Below are 15,033 nucleotides of genomic sequence, written 5' to 3'. Positions count from 1 at the left end.
GTTGAAGACACAAGGCAGAGAAGAGGCCAGTCTTCAAGTCCCTGAGCGGGGAGGCGGGGAGGGTGGATCGAGCCCACAGTGGAGGGATTGGGCTCACAATGCTATTTTGATAGGAGAGAAGGAAGAATGTGGACAGGAATGTTTGTGGGTTTTGTAGCAGGAAACTGACGACTACTCTCTTTGTGAGGCAGAGGCCATTTTAAGGAGCTGCTGCCGAGAATGACCAAGAAAACAGCGAGGTTGCTGAAGGCTTTGAGAGCCCGCGGGAGGCTGAAGAACAGGCAGGAACGGAAGCACAAGCACGGCCTGGGCAAGGCGGGCGGCGAGGGGGGCGTTCCTCCACAGCACGCGGAGGGCGGGATGCAGGCCTCAGGTTGGAGTGTCACCTGGAGTGTGTAATGGTGACATGACAGGGCAGGTAAGCTGAGGATACTAGCAAGAGGGAGGCTGACATAAAGGGCCCTGTAATCTAAACTGATGTTGGGGGAAAAGACAAGAGGAGCTGTTGGAGACGGCACAGAGAGGTCTGGATCTCCTAGAAGCTCCCACTGGGCGGCAGGCGAGGTGGAGGGAGAGAGACCTGCCACATGTTCCTCCTGGGCCACCTGGATGCTGGATCCTGGAAGAACATGTTCCTGAAATTTCCAAATGTGTTCCAGTCCAGGCGGTCCTTCCATCATATCCAGTCACACCCCACCTGAGACCTCAGGCCCCCCTCGAGGAGCTTCCTCCGGGCCTCGGGGGACCAACACAAGCTCAGTTCTTGCACACTGACTGGGTTGCCTTCCGGACTGCTCCCCGGGACATGTGAGACTGCCCTGGGCATGGCAGAGACCGGCCCACTCTGGTCCCCTCCCCAGCCAGGGATGGGACATACCACTTCTACCCTCACAGCCTGCTCTCCCAAACCTGGAACTTCCTGGCCCCCATTCACACGGGGCAGAGGGGCTCCAGCCCAGGGAGGGTGGGAACAAGTCCAGCTACCAGGAGATTCCTTCGCTGGGTCTGTTTGATCATGACTTAGAGGTGAGATGAGGGCGTTATTGCTGAGTGAAGCAGGCAAGTTGCAGTTAACATGTTTGAGCCTCAACTTCTCAGTCTATAAAATGGGATGCCTGCCCAGCAGGGAGGTTGTCAGGAAGTGCTAACACATCAGTATTATTATTGTTATTGTTGTCGTGATTTTTATATTCTACGGCATCAGAACTTCTAATTCAAGTCCTTTGCTGTTCTGAACTGGATCTTCTGACCTGAGTCCTGGGAAACAGAGAAGTTCAAATCCCAGCCTGGAGAGAATGAGGAGGAGGAGGCATGGCAAGCTCCTCCTTCAGGATTAAGACTGATCACCTGTCCCGCGGAGCAACTGCCCCAGCGGTGCCCATACAGATATGGCTAATACCTGCAGATGCTCGGTTCTACTTTACACGTCACTCATTCAATCCTTCTAAAACTGTGTGAGGCAAGTACTATTATCATCCTCATTTTACTGAGAAGAAATTGGAGCGCTGAGGAGGTAAGTAACTTGCCCAAGGTCACACAGCAGGTAGATGGCAGAACTGGGATTTGAATCCAGATAGTCTGTGCTCTCAACTCAGTTTACTGCTCTGCTGGGCTTCTTCAACTTCATGTCCGTGGCTTGTGTGACCCCTGTCTTTGGCCTCCACACAAGGACCATGGATGTGGCCTTACTCTGGGGGCAGCAGGATGAGGCAGCCAGGAAGCTAGGCTGTCCTCTGCAGTCAGGTCTGGGTTGGGGCTCCCTGGGAAGAGAAGGTGATACCAGCTGCTGAGGGGTAAGGACAGGGTGCAGGGCCGGGGGCAGAGACGGGCTGGGATCAGGGTCTGAAGCCAGAGGAGGGCAGACCAGAGGGAGGCCTCCCAGCAGTTCCAGCATCCCCGGGCCTTTGAACCTGTGGACCCAGGTGGTGCTCCCTCTTCGTGCCTGGGGCCAGGCATGCGGAGCTCAGTGGGAACCATTCCTCAGGGGAATCCAGCAGGGCCGCTCTCAGGGTCCAAGTTTCCTGCCACCCACAGCTGGTTCTGAGAGGAAGCCTTCCCTTCCAACTCTTCTTGGTGCTGGGCTCAGAAAAGTGACTTCTAATCTGGGGTTGGGCCCTTACCTTCTCCTGGATCCCTCAGAGGTTCTCACTCAAGTCCCCTAGAAGATGTGAAAATGGGGACGGCCGAGCTCTTTCCTAGCCCCGAACTTCAGGCAGGGCAGCCCCTCCAGGTGGACCTTGGGAACGCATGAGGGCAGGGGACAGACCCACCTGGGTTCCCAGCAGCTCCTCCCCCAGAGGCCAGGACATGCTCTGCTACTCAGCCTCCTCTGCGGGCTCTCGGGCTGGGGCCCACACAGGGCCTTCCCGGGCCTGCGAGGGGGTCAGCTGTCTCGGGACTGAGGAACAATGGCTGCGGCTGGGCTCCCCTCCTCCCTGGCGGCTTCTCGCCAAGCTCTCCTGCCACGTGCTCCTCTGCAGTCGAACCCTCTTCTGCCAGTGTTTCCCTGCTCAGTCTTCAGCGCCTCCGCTACCCCGGCCCCTCCCTGGTGATCTCATTCACTCCCTGGGACTCAGGGAACCTACTGTCAATGATTCCCTAGCCCACATCTACAGACCAGCCTTCGCCCTGTGAATCCAGCTGCCCCAGGCATCTCTCCCCTGGAAATCCCATGTCTGGCATTGAACCCTCACTCCCCCCAAACCTGCTCTTCCTCAAGTGCCCAGCCAGCCGGTCAGAAACCAGGGTGGCTTCGTTGATTCCCTACTCCCCACGTCCAGCAGCCGAAAGTTCTGCCAACCACACCTGCCATCCGCCCCCATCCCTTCCAGATGTGACCCTGCCTCTGTCACACCTCTGGAATCTCTCTGTTCCCTGTACCACACCTTCGTCATGTCTGGGTCTCTCCCCTGCAATCCATCCCCACGCACGGCATCCCCCTCTTCAGCTTCATCACTGGCGCGGGCACCCTGGACCCTACACTGCAGCCCTCCTGGACCCCCTGCCTTTTCCTCAAGAACCCCCCTATATTAGTCAGCCATCACTTTCTTTCTCCACTGGCTCTCTCCTCAAAGGCTAACACTGCATCCGGTGGACACATGTGAGTGGCTGCCTGGTTCCCGACGACTTCCCCGTTTCTGGCTGGGACTGACCTGGAACAAACAGGTGGGATCCCCAAATCACAAGTGGACTACAGGAGCCTGCCCCCACTGGTCAGAACTGGTTGCACCAGTAGTAGATACTTTTTTTTTTTTTTTTTTTTGGCTTTGTTGGGTCTTTGTTGCTGTGCGTGGGTTTGTCTCTGGTTGCGGTGCATGGGCTTCTCATTGCGGTGGCCTCTCTTGTGAAGCACGGGCTCCAGGCATGCGGGCTTCAGCAGCCGTGGCACGCAGGCTCAGTAGTTGTGGCGCACGGGCTTAGTTGCCCCGCGGCATGTGGGATCTTCCCGGACCAAGGCTCGAACTCGTGTCCCCCGCATTGGCAGGTGGATTCTCAACCACTGCACCACCAGGGAAGCCCCACAGTAGTAGATACTTGACTCAAGCTGGACCAATCAGATTCTAGCACCTGAATGCTTGAGACCCAGAATCAAGAGTTTGGCAGTCCCAGGCATGGAGCCTCATAAGTGCCGATAAATGACAAAGCACTAGAGGTCCCATGCCTGACCTCAGGCGGCTGGGACCACCTGCTTCCTGCCCTCCTGAGTCAGCTGTCCCTTTAATTCACCCCCAAAACTCCTTTCCACTGCTTGCAACCAAAGAAGCTTAACTCAAGTCTCTGCCGTCTTGAAACTGCCTCCCTTGCCCCAAACTCCCCCCCCAGCAACCATGACTCTGTCCTTCTCTCTGCCAAGGTTCTTGATAAAGTCTTCCACAGTAGACTCCACGCCCTCACCTTTCATCCACTCGCCTGTCAGCCCACGGGAGTTCTACAAAGTCAACAAATATTTATTTAGCATCTTCCGTGTGAGAGACTCTGACACAGAACAAGGCGCAGACTGTGGCCTCAAGAGAATTCACAGTCTAGCCCAGTAAGGGGTTAGTGCAAATTGTAATAAAGATTAAATTTAAACGTGGTAAGAGACTGGTAGGGAAACTCACAGGTGTTATGGAAGGGAGGGGCTCCGGGAAGGTGTCCCAGGGAGGGGATGTCCGAGCACTGTCATGGCTTTGAGTGACAGGGACATGTTTGTGCACAAGTTTCAGTTCAGGAAAATAAAAAATGAGTGACTTCTTCCTATTTTTATTTAAAATGAAAATAGATTTATTAGTATCTGTGAAAAACATAATATATTATAACTATTTAGATTACCACTTGATTGATAGGAAAAAAATCTCCCTGAGAAACTTGGCACAGTGATTTTCACCTGCTAAGACGTTATCACCTGGGCACATGTGAAATGCTGGCAGGTAGGCAGCCCACATGGGGTCTACTGGCCAGGGATTCTCATCACTGTCATAAAGGACTTGGGAGAAGAGAAGGGCAGGGAGACAAGGGAAGAGTGTGAGCAAAGGTCCATGGAGAAGCAGCATGGTAGGTGGGGGAGGAATAACAAATAATTGGTTAAGCAGGGAGTAAAGTCGGGAAAGGCAGGAAAGGAAGCCAAAGGCTGACAGAGACCTGATTTCACAGCCAGGGCCTTGGTAGGCTTTATCCCAAGAACAGGAGGGAGCCATTGAGGGTTACTGAGCAAGAGAGGGTGTTTCACTTTGGTGGCTAGTGTCAAGGGAGGGGGGATTGATCTACCCCTGCTCCGCCCTTAAGCCCTAGCCACCAAGTCCCTGAGGCTTGTGGTTCCCACAAAGTATCTCCTGTCCTTAAGCTGTCGGGCATAGGGGTGGGGGGGTCCGAAGATGAGGGCTCAGAGGGAGAAGTGGTCCCTACTGGCCTCCGTCCCCAGCCCACCAACCCCAGGGTGAATGTAATTGTCCTCGATGAAACCATCATCATCGTCTTCGCCCACCTCGGGGCGGACCCCTTTCACTGTCCCAGACAGCGGGCGGTGCTGGTAGCTGGCACGGTATTTGCGGCAGAGGTGGCATTTGGCAGCAAGTGCGATGAGGAGAGAAAGGACCACAGCCCCCAGCACGACCCCTACCAGCACAGGCCATGCCCGGGCCCCGCTGCCCAGTCCAGGGGATACGGCCGATGCTGTGGGGAGCTCCGAGGGCTCCACAGTGGCTGCGGAGAAAGGGAAAGTGTTAGGGATGGGGCCCCCGATTGGCTCCCTGGGGAAACTGAGAGGCGTGGGGCAAGTTCCTCCCCGCAACCTCAGCACCTAAGGGGTACCCAATCCCCTCCTCAGCCTCCCTCCCACTGTCACTCACTTTGGTTTGCCTCACTCATTGAGGGGCCGGAAGACACTGGTGAGCTTCAGCCTCTGCCAGAAGAGCCCTGGCTCTAAGGAGACTCCCAGACGCCAGGCAGCCCCAGGGCACAGAGTCCTGGAACAAACACACACGTTTGGATGTCAGGGATGGCCACAGGGTGCATGTTCCAGGCCACACTCACAGCTGTGTGAGGGCGCTGCACAAACTCCGGAGACTGGAAAATTGACCATAACCAGTTGCCCGCAGGAGAAAAACAAGCCGAGCCACGGGAATTGGCTGTTTGTAAGGGAACACCTGGAAGCGGCTGGAAAAATAACTCAATGCTGGAATTTACTGAGCACAACTTATGATTCAGTCACCAGGCAACGTGCTTATAGAACCTTGTAATGAGGGCATAAACATTATCCCCACTCTCCAGGTAAGGACTCTGAGGCCCAGAAAGGTGAATTAACTCAGCCAAAGTCCCAGGACTTGAACCCAGGTCTCTGATGCCAGGGCCCAGACCCAGGCTGCTCCCCTGCTTGGTAAGCTGAGGATGGTAGGTGGGGCAGAGGCAGTCCTGGCTTCCAGAGGTTGGGCAACAGCAACTGCTGGGAGCTAATGGGCAAAGTGGAGACCACGCATGGAGGACGGTGCTGGGCTCCACCCAGGACAGGAAACTCCAGACACAGCCTGGCCCCTCTGCTCCTGAGTCAGAAGCCCTGCGTCCACACCCACCACCGCTACCCTCAGCCCTTCAGGCACATTCCTTGTCCTTTCACCTCTGCCCCAGGGGGTGGTGAGCTGTATTCTAGGAGTAGCCAAATGTAAATCAACTGGATCAGGAAAATATCTGGCTGAGAATCACTAGGGGCTGGGAAGGACCTAGAGGAGGAAGAGCATCTGGGCCAGAGGAGGGTCTGGGGGAGCAGCACCTGATTCTGGGGAGCATCTGGGTTACAGAAGTACCTGGAGGAGGAACAGCTGGGGCTGGAGGTATCTGAATCAGAGGAGGACCTGGGAGGAGTGTCCAGGCTAGGAAAGCACCTAAGAGAGAAGCACCTAGTTTAGGGGAGTACCCGGCCATACTCCTTAATATCAATACTGTAATGATGCCCTCGCTCCTCAACTCCACATTGCCACCAAGCCCCATGAGTTCTTGCTCTCAATATCCCTAGAATGCCTATGCCCCTCCTCTGCACCCCGCCGCCACTGCCCCAGTCCAAGCCACCTTCATCTTGTACCTCAACTCTTGCAATAACCTCCTCCTCACCTCTCATCCATTCCTCAGAGTGATGGGCCTATGGCTCAAATCTGACCCCATTACTCCCCTGCTTAAAAATCCTGCACAAGCTCCCCAGGCCCGCAAGGCTGAGTGCAGATTCCTCAGCACATCCTTCAAGTCCTCGCAATCCAGCACACAGCCTCCAGTTCCCTCCCCGTGCTACACACACACACCTACATGCGCGCACACACACACACGCACCTACACGCAGGCACGCACACACACACACACACACACACACACACACACACACACCCTGCCTTGCCCTCTTGTTTCCCAGCCACCCCCTCCTGTTTTTTGAGTCCCCCATCCCTCAAGGTCAAATCAGACCATACCTGACTGTGAGGTTATCCCAGGGCCCCTCTCATCACCCCCTTCACTGCCCTGCCCAGTCAGCCACCAGTCAGAACTGGCCAGTTACTAGATGGGCAGCTCCCTGGTCAGGGACTGGGCTGAATAACGTGCGTCCTGGCGCTGGCAGAGAGCTTAGTAGTCAGCTGCTCCGTACATGTTTGTGAGATGAGTGGACATGGGGGTAGGGCGGGGGGTCATTAGAAAGGAGGAGTAAATCATTCACTCATCCATTCATCAGCAAACATTCATTGGGTGCCTACCACGAGCCCGGCAGTAGGCACTGGGTCCTCAAAAAAAAAGAAGGATTTTGTTAAATTGAAATGAGTTGAATTCAACCTGACGTTTTTAAGATTTTACTCCTACTCCTTTCCTTCCTGCCCTGTCCCGGTGAATTCTTCCCAAGGACACACACACACACACACACACACACACACACACACACACACACACACCCTCAGGCTGTCACCCCACCCCTTCTGGTCACATTTCTTCCACCGACAGAAACACACCCCACCCTGATTTGTAGCTCCTTTCCTGCTCCCAGGAGCCCTCGGGGATCTGTGGGTTCCCCACCCCAGGCCCCCCGAGTGTCTTTCCCTCTGCTCCCCACCTGTAGGAACTGTGCACAGTCCGCGGAGGAGCTTCCAGTTAGAGCCGGCAGGACCCGGCCAGGTGGGCGGGCCAGAACTGCAGCTCGACTCACCTGTGGGCGCAGCAGCCAGGCGGGGCCGAAGCCGCAGATGAGGGCGGAGAGCAGAGCCTCCAATAGGGAGGACCTATGCTACACCTTCCCAAGAATTGCGGAGAACCTTCTGGCGCAGGCCTCACCCCCACCCCCAGTGCCGGGGGCGGGGGCGGTTGGGGGTTTAGTGCCGCTGGGATCCAGAGAGGGGGCAGGCTTCAGCAGGCAGCCGCTCAAGCTGGCGGCCCTGATAAACAAGGGAATTTCCGGTGACAGGTACGAAGTCCAGAGTTGAAGAGGGACCGCCTGTGTAGGCGGCCGGCCGGAACCAGACGGGAGGGGGGTAGGCATTCTCCAGGCAAAGCCAGAGGGACCAAGAAGACGCAAAACTGCCTGCAAGAGTATGTAAGCGAGTCTGTGTGTGTGTGTAGGTCAATGCGGAGTGTGAGTTCAGAGGCCTTTTGAGGAGTGTGTATGTGCCCTTGGGGGGTTATTGTGTGTATGTGTGTTTACCTGGACAGGGTACAAGCCTCTATCTGGATCTCAAGGATCCTGTGACCCCACAAAGCTAGGCTCTGAACCTCTACCTTTTGCCTTACTCCTCTTCCCCAGGCCGAGCGCCTCCTTGTCCTTTCAGACCCTCATGGAGTCACGCTCCCAGAGCCCTCCGTCTAGCCCAGTAAGCCCCGCCTCCACCCTGGCAAGCCCCGCCTCCACTTGGCAAGCCCCGCCTCCTCCATCCTCAGAGCACCGTCTGTCACAGCATTGCTTTCACGATCTCGTAATTGTTTCTTCCTGTGCTGCCTCCCCACCTGGACTAGCAGGGGAGCTCTCCCAGGGTGGAGCCAAGTTTGACAGTCTCTGGGTTCCCAGCACCTGCCACAGGGCAGGCTCTCAGTAAATAAATAAGGGGGGAAGGGTTCCATGAGCTAAGCCATGCTGGCACAGGAGTTCACAGGAACCCGCAGGGCACAGCGGAGCAAGGGCTGCTGCCAAGGCTTGCAAGTGGGGCACGGTAGAACTGTGGCTGGAAAGTGGAGGCCAGTTCATGCAGGACCTCGAAGATCTTGGCTCCCAGTCTGAGCTCCTGCCGCCGATGGCCCCTTCCTAACTCTCCCACCTGCACCTCACACTCTGCTGCGGTCACAACCAAACCGTCCCCTATTCCTAGAACCCGCCATGCTCTCATCTCCCAGGTTCTGCATGCGCGCTTCCTGGGACCCCTGCTTTCCTCCAACCTTAACCTCATCCTCTCCCCACCACATGTCCACCTCCCACCTGGCTGACTGTTCCTCCCATCACATGGGCCCCAGCTTAGGTCCTCTTTATCTAGATGCACCCTAGCCTGGATCCCTCCTCCCCGCTCTGTGCCCCCTGAAGACCCTGGCCCTTCTCCCCCATAGCCCTGACCACACAGCATTGTGATTTTCTCTTTACTTGTCACAGTGCCCTATGAGCCTGTAAACTCTGGAGGTAGGGTCTGTGTCTGTCTTGTTCCCCTTCAAATCCCTAATGTCTAAAATGACAACAATAAATACTCTTGAAATAAATGAGACGAAAGTGGAGATTATCCTGGATGGGGCAGTGAAGAGCCAAGGAAGTTTTAGGGTTTTGGTTTGATTTTGAAGCAAGGAAATCACAGGATTCAAAAGATATTCGTTGAACACCTACCATGTCCTGGGCACTGTGCCAGGTGGTTTTGTTGTTGTTGTTTTAATTGAGGTATTCACATGGCATAACCTAGTTCACATAACAAAAAATTCACCATATCAGTCAATTTCAGTGCACAATTTAGTAGCATTTAGTACATTCAGGATGCTGTGCAACCACCACTCTATGTAGTTCTAGAACATTTTCTTCACACCAAAAGGATTCTCCCCACTCATTCAGCAATCACTCCTCATTTCCCCCTCCCCAGCCTCCGGCAACGTCTAATCTGCTCTCTGTCTCTATGGGTTTGCCTATTCTGGATATGTCCTACAAATGTAATCAGATTTGGGCCAGCTTTTTAATGAATTATTTCATTTAATCCTCCTGACTGTACTATGAGATAGATGTTAATTATTTCCTTAACAGATGAATAAAATGAGGCCATGAGATGGTAATTTGCGTTAAGTCCCACAGAAGAAAACAAGTAAAGGTCTACCCATCCATTAGTCAGCCATTTATTCAATGAATACTTACTAAACGCCCACCACAGAGCCACAGCAAGCCCATATGGCAAGCATTGCAAAATAGCAAAAGGCCACCTGCTAGATGCCCCACAGCATGGAGAGCAGGCTGGATACTGGCACCCACCGGCCCATCAGCCAGGAGCTCTGGTGCAGTGAACAACCTTCACAACCTTCCGTGGCAGCCCTGGCAACCACGTGGTAGGCTCTGTGCTAGCTGCTGGGGAGAGTTCCAGCTGCCATACAGCTTTCATTCTGGTGGGGAAGATTGACAATACACAAGTAAAGAAATAAATACGATCATTTCAGATAATGGTTAGTGCTATGAAGAAAGTGAAATAGCTTTGAGTGATGGAGTTGTGGAAGGGGCTGCTATTGTTTTTCTTTTTTAATAGCTGTGACTTCTATGGGTGACAGTCTTTTTTAAAAAATATTTATTTATTTATTATTTATTTTGTCTGTGCTGGGTCTTAGTTGCAGCACCCGGGATCTTCACTGTGGCATTCAGGATCTTTAGTTGCGGCATGCGGACTTCTTAGTTGCGGCATGTGGGCTCTTAGTTGCAGCATGCGTGCGGGATCTAGTTCCCCGACCAGGGCTCGAACCCGGGACCCCTGCATTGGGAGCGCAGAGTCTTATCCACTGGAGCACCAGGGAAGTCCCAGGGCTGCTATTTTATATTAGGTGGTCGGAAAAGTGGGGGACTCGCTGAAGGGGGGATGTTTGAGCTGAGATCTGAACAAGAGTGAGTGAGCAACCATGCCAATATCTGGGAGAAGAACATTCCAGAAAGAGGGAACAGCCAGAACAAAGATGGAGAAGCAAGAGCGTGCTTGTTCAAGCAACAGAAAGGAGGCCGGCTGGATGGGGTTCAGTAAATGGGGAGAGATGGGAGGAGCTGCATGAGATGCCTGTCCAGAGCCAGCTCAGGTGGTGCTGCACTGGGTCCTTCCCTCCGTGAGATGATGAGAAGCCACTGATGATCGGGGGACCAAAGGACTGGCCTTCTTCGGCTTCTGTGTGAAGAATGGACTAGAAGAGGCCAAAGCAGAAGCGGGGCGGCCAGTTAGGGAGCCATTGCTATCATCCCGGAGAAGGGGAATGTGGCATCAGGGTGGTCAGGCAGAAACGGGGAGAAGTGCTCAGATTCTGGATGTACTTTGAAGGTGAAGTCAACACGATTTGCTGACTGGATATGGGGTTTGAGAAAAAGAAAGGGAGTAAGAATAACTCCAAAGTTTTGACCTGAGCAACTAGGAGGATGGCGTTGTGGGAGACTGCAGAGGTGACAGCTTTGGAAGGGCAGTCTGTACCTCAGTTTTGGACATGTTACTTGGGAGATGCCCGTGATTCATCCAAGAACATACTAAGTAGGTAATAGCATAAACCAGCCTGAAGGCAGCAGAAGGTAAGGGCTAGAAATATAAATTGAGGAACCAGTAAAAAGTGGATGGTTTTTTGTGGGGTTTTTTTTTTTGCGGTACGCGGGCCTCTCACTGTTGTGGCCTCTCCCGTTGCGGAGCACAGGCTCCAGACACGCAGGCCCAGCGGCCATGGCTCACGGGCCCAGCCGCTCTGCGGCATGTGGGATCTTCCCGGACCGGGGCACGAACCCGTGTCCCCTGCATCTGCAGGTGGAGTCTCAACCACTGTGCCACCAGGGAAGCCCAAAAGTGGATGGTTTTTTAAAGCTGGTCATCTAGGTGAGGCCCCAAAGAGAAGTGCAGAAAGAGAAGAGGGCTGAGGGCTGAGCCCTGGAGCACTCGGGGAGCAGAGGTCAGGGACTGGAGGAGAAGCAGGAAAAGAGACTGGGGAACGGCCCGCATGGTGAGAGTCAGACAGGCGAGGGAGGTGCCCTGGAGGTCAGAGAAGAAAGCGCTTCAAGGGCAAGGGCTTCACCAGCTACGCCAAATGCTGAGGCTAGGTCAACTGAGACAACATGAACTGAAAATTGACATTGAATTTGGCCGTGTAGCCGTCACTGGTGACCTTGACAAGGACGATGTCACTGATTTGTCAGGGACAAAGGCCCAACCGGAGCGATGCATGGGTATGGGAGCAGAGGAAGTAGAAACAATGCCGTCAAGGAATTTTGCTATAAAAGAAGCAGAGAAATGGGGCAGACATGGGAGGCGAGTGTGGGATCAAGGAAGGATTTTTTCAAGGCTGGGAGCTTTTAGACCACGTGTGTATGCGGGTCAGAATAATCCAGGAGAGGGAGGAAACTGATGATGCAGAAGGAAGAGAGAAGGGACAGTGGGGGTGGGAAGTCCTTAATGACATCGAGGGTGCGGGGTTGAGCGCACAGGTGGAGGGCCAGCCTTGGGCAGGAGCAGGGAGGTTCCCTCTGAGGAAGGAGGAGGGTCAGGTGAGTGATAGGAGCCTTAAGGAGTTTCCTTCCCATGGCTTCTGTTTTTGCAGAGAAATGGGAAGCAGTGGCATCGGCTGAGGGTGAAGAGTGGGGAGCGGGTGCTGGGGCCTGAGGAGAGAAGAGAAGGTGTAAGTTCATCATCCTGGGGCTTTGGAGAGAGGATGGAGCATGGTAGGCTTGCCAGGCAGCATCAGGACCCCCTTGAGGTGAGCGGCATGAATTTAAAGTGGTATCAGGAAGGGTGGCTGAATGTTTTGTTTTCCAGCCACTCCAAGTGTGCAGGTGGGGAGAAGATGGAGCCTGGAATTTAATCAGGATTGGGGCCTTGCCAGGCAAGTCTGATAAAGCCAGAGAGGGGCAAGGAGCTGTAGGCAAGGCAGTGGTTGACGTGATGGCCCAGACAATCAGGCCAGGTAAAGAGGGAAGTGAGGATGGGGTCGGGGAGGGGTGAGGAACCCTGAAAAAGTGGTAGGACTGATAGATTTTAGGAGCGATTACTGACGTACTAGAGAAAGTTGAAAACATAGAAGGTGGTGGGCAGATGACAGCATATAGAAATGGAGGTTACCCAGGGGATACAGACAAGCCCTAGGACATGAACCATGGAGTGGTCCTGAGGTAGGGTTTACAGACCAGTGGTGGTTTTACTATTATCTGAAACATATCAACTCAACCTGCTGAATCAGAGGTCCAATGATTATGTGCTAACAGCTCTATGAGTACACGGCAGAGGCAGAATTTGAACCCAGGTCTTCTGCCTCTAGGTCCAGCACGTTTCCAGATACATCCCCACTGCTCCTATGTGTAACACTGTCAAGGTGTTCCATTCCTCACAATCATTTCAAGTGACAGATAGCAATCACTGCTTTTCAAAGATTTGCTTATATTTCCCAAAGGAGGCTCGGGGTGCTGCTACTAGAAGAACCAGGAATGAATGCTGAGCAAGCAAAAGAATGAGGTGTCCCGGTCCCCAGCCTGCACCTACTTCCTCCTCCACCTCACCCAACCCCTCCCTGTGGGCTCTTAGCATTGGGGTAGTTGCATCCCCTTTAAGAAGCTGATGAGAACCCCGACTGCCCTCAGCCCACACACCAGCCAGCTCCGTTATGGTGACCTGCAGCCCCACCGTCATGATTAGTGATAATGAACCAGGTCATGACCTGGATTTATTTTGTATACCTAATCATTATGCTGAGGATTTGGAAAAGGTGTTTATTCCTCGTGGACTAATTATGGACAGGACTGAACAGCTTGCTCGAGATGTGATGGAGGAGATGGGAGGCCATCACATCGTGGCCCTTTGTGTGCTCAACGGGGGGCTATAAATTCTTTGCTGACCTGCTGGATTACATCAAAGCACTGAACAGAAATAGCAATAGATCCATTCCTATGATGGTAGATTTTATCAGACTGAAGAGCTACTGTAATGACCAGTCAACAGGTGACATAAAAGTAATTGGTGGAGAGACTTCCCTGGTAGCACAGTGGTTAAGAATCCGCCTGCCAATGCAGGGGACACGGGTTCCAGCCCTGGTCCGGGAAGATCCCACATGCCGCGGAGCAACTAAGCCCGTGCGCCACAACTACTGAGCCTGCGCTCTAGAGCCCACGAGCCACAACTACTAAGCCTGCGTGCCACAACTACTGAGGCCCAAGCGCCTAGAGCCCGTGCCCCGCAACAAGAGAAGGCCCCGCAATGAGAAGCCCACGCACCATAACAAAGAGTAGCTCCCGCTCACCGCAACTAGGGAAAGCCCGCATGCAGCAGCGAAGACCCAACGCAGCCAAATAAATAAATAAATAATTTTTTAAAAAAGGTAATTGGTGGAGATGATCTCTCAACTTTGACTGGAAAGAATATCTTGATTATTGAAGGTATCACTGACACTGACAAAACAGTGCAAACCTTGCTTCCCTTGGTCGAACAGCATAATCCAAAGATTGTCAAGGTTGCAAGTTTGCTGGTGAAAAGGACGCCTCAAAGTGTTGGATATAGACCAGACTTTGTTGCATTTGAAACTCCAGGCAAGTTTGTTGTAGGATATGCCCTTGACTATAATGAATACTTCAGGGATTTGAATCATGTTTGTGTCATCAGTGAAACTAGAAAAGCAAAATATAAAGCCTAAGATGAGAGTTCAAGTTGAGTTTAGAAACATCTGGAGTCCCACTGAAATCACCAGTAAAATTATCAAATGTTCCAGTTCTGTGGCCAGCTGCTTAGTAGAGCTTATTGTATGTATCTTCTAAGAATTTTATCTGTTTTGTATTTTAGAAACGTCACTTGCTGCATTCATGAACTCTATTTGCATGATGAGCCTATAGACTATCAGTTCCCTTTCGGTAGATTGCTGTTTGACTCGTGAATGAAAAATCCCTTAAACCACATCACTATTGAATGACAATATTGAAACTGTATCTGTAAGAAACATTTAAAGCAAAGAATATATTAGTTTTTAAATTGGTATTTTAATTTTTATATATTCAGGAAAGAACAGAAGTGATTGAATATTGTTCATTATACCACTGTGTGCTTGGAAAAGTAAGAAGCAGTCAGTTTCATATCAGTGACAGCATTTAGAGGTATCATTATGTTGGATAAACCATATGTCCTGGAATTATTTTAGTAGGTTTCAGTAGTATTAACTGTATTTTCCCACTGGTTCAGATTATTTCTGGTGAATCTTTGTCAACAGTTCCTTTTTTTTTAAAATATAAATTTATTTTTATTTATTATTTTTGGCTGTGTTGGGTCTTCGTTGCTGCACACGGGCTTTCTCTAGTTGCGGCGAGCAGGGGCTACTCTTCGTTGCGGTACGCGGGCTTCTCATTGCGGAGCATGGGCTCTAGGCGCGTGGGCT

General features: G+C 52.6%; 1 protein-coding gene and 1 pseudogene across 2 annotated transcripts; one reads left to right on the top strand and one right to left on the bottom strand.

The window, feature by feature from the left end:
* Nucleotides 1-3,939: 3,939 nt before the first annotated feature.
* C1H1orf210 (chromosome 1 C1orf210 homolog) lies at nt 3,940-8,464 on the bottom strand. 2 transcript variants are annotated; one of them, XM_089894760.1, is made up of 4 exons: nt 7,559-8,463; nt 6,279-6,356; nt 5,328-5,444; nt 3,940-5,181 (listed from the first exon to the last, which is right to left on the bottom strand). In XM_089894760.1, exons 3-4 carry the CDS (start codon nt 5,344-5,346, stop codon nt 4,862-4,864), a joined length of 339 nt encoding a protein of 112 aa, XP_089750886.1. In that variant the 5' UTR covers nt 5,347-5,444; nt 6,279-6,356; nt 7,559-8,463; the 3' UTR covers nt 3,940-4,861. The 2 variants fall into 2 exon arrangements, with proteins under 2 accessions (XP_089750886.1, XP_089750892.1); XM_089894766.1 differs by lacking the exon at nt 6,279-6,356 and having other exon boundaries at nt 7,559-8,464.
* Nucleotides 7,732-14,319, top strand: LOC111175411 (hypoxanthine-guanine phosphoribosyltransferase pseudogene; annotated as a pseudogene).
* The last annotated feature ends 714 nt before the right edge of the window (nt 14,320-15,033 follow it).

This window comes from Delphinapterus leucas, chromosome 1, assembly GCF_059928025.1.
Source record: "Delphinapterus leucas isolate spDelLeu-1000000601 "Yukka" chromosome 1, BTC_Dleu_Yukka2, whole genome shotgun sequence".
Classification (NCBI taxonomy): Eukaryota; Metazoa; Chordata; class Mammalia; order Artiodactyla; family Monodontidae; genus Delphinapterus; species Delphinapterus leucas.
The sequence above is the reverse complement of the archived record's forward strand: the minus strand, read 5'-3'. Positions and strand labels throughout refer to the sequence as shown.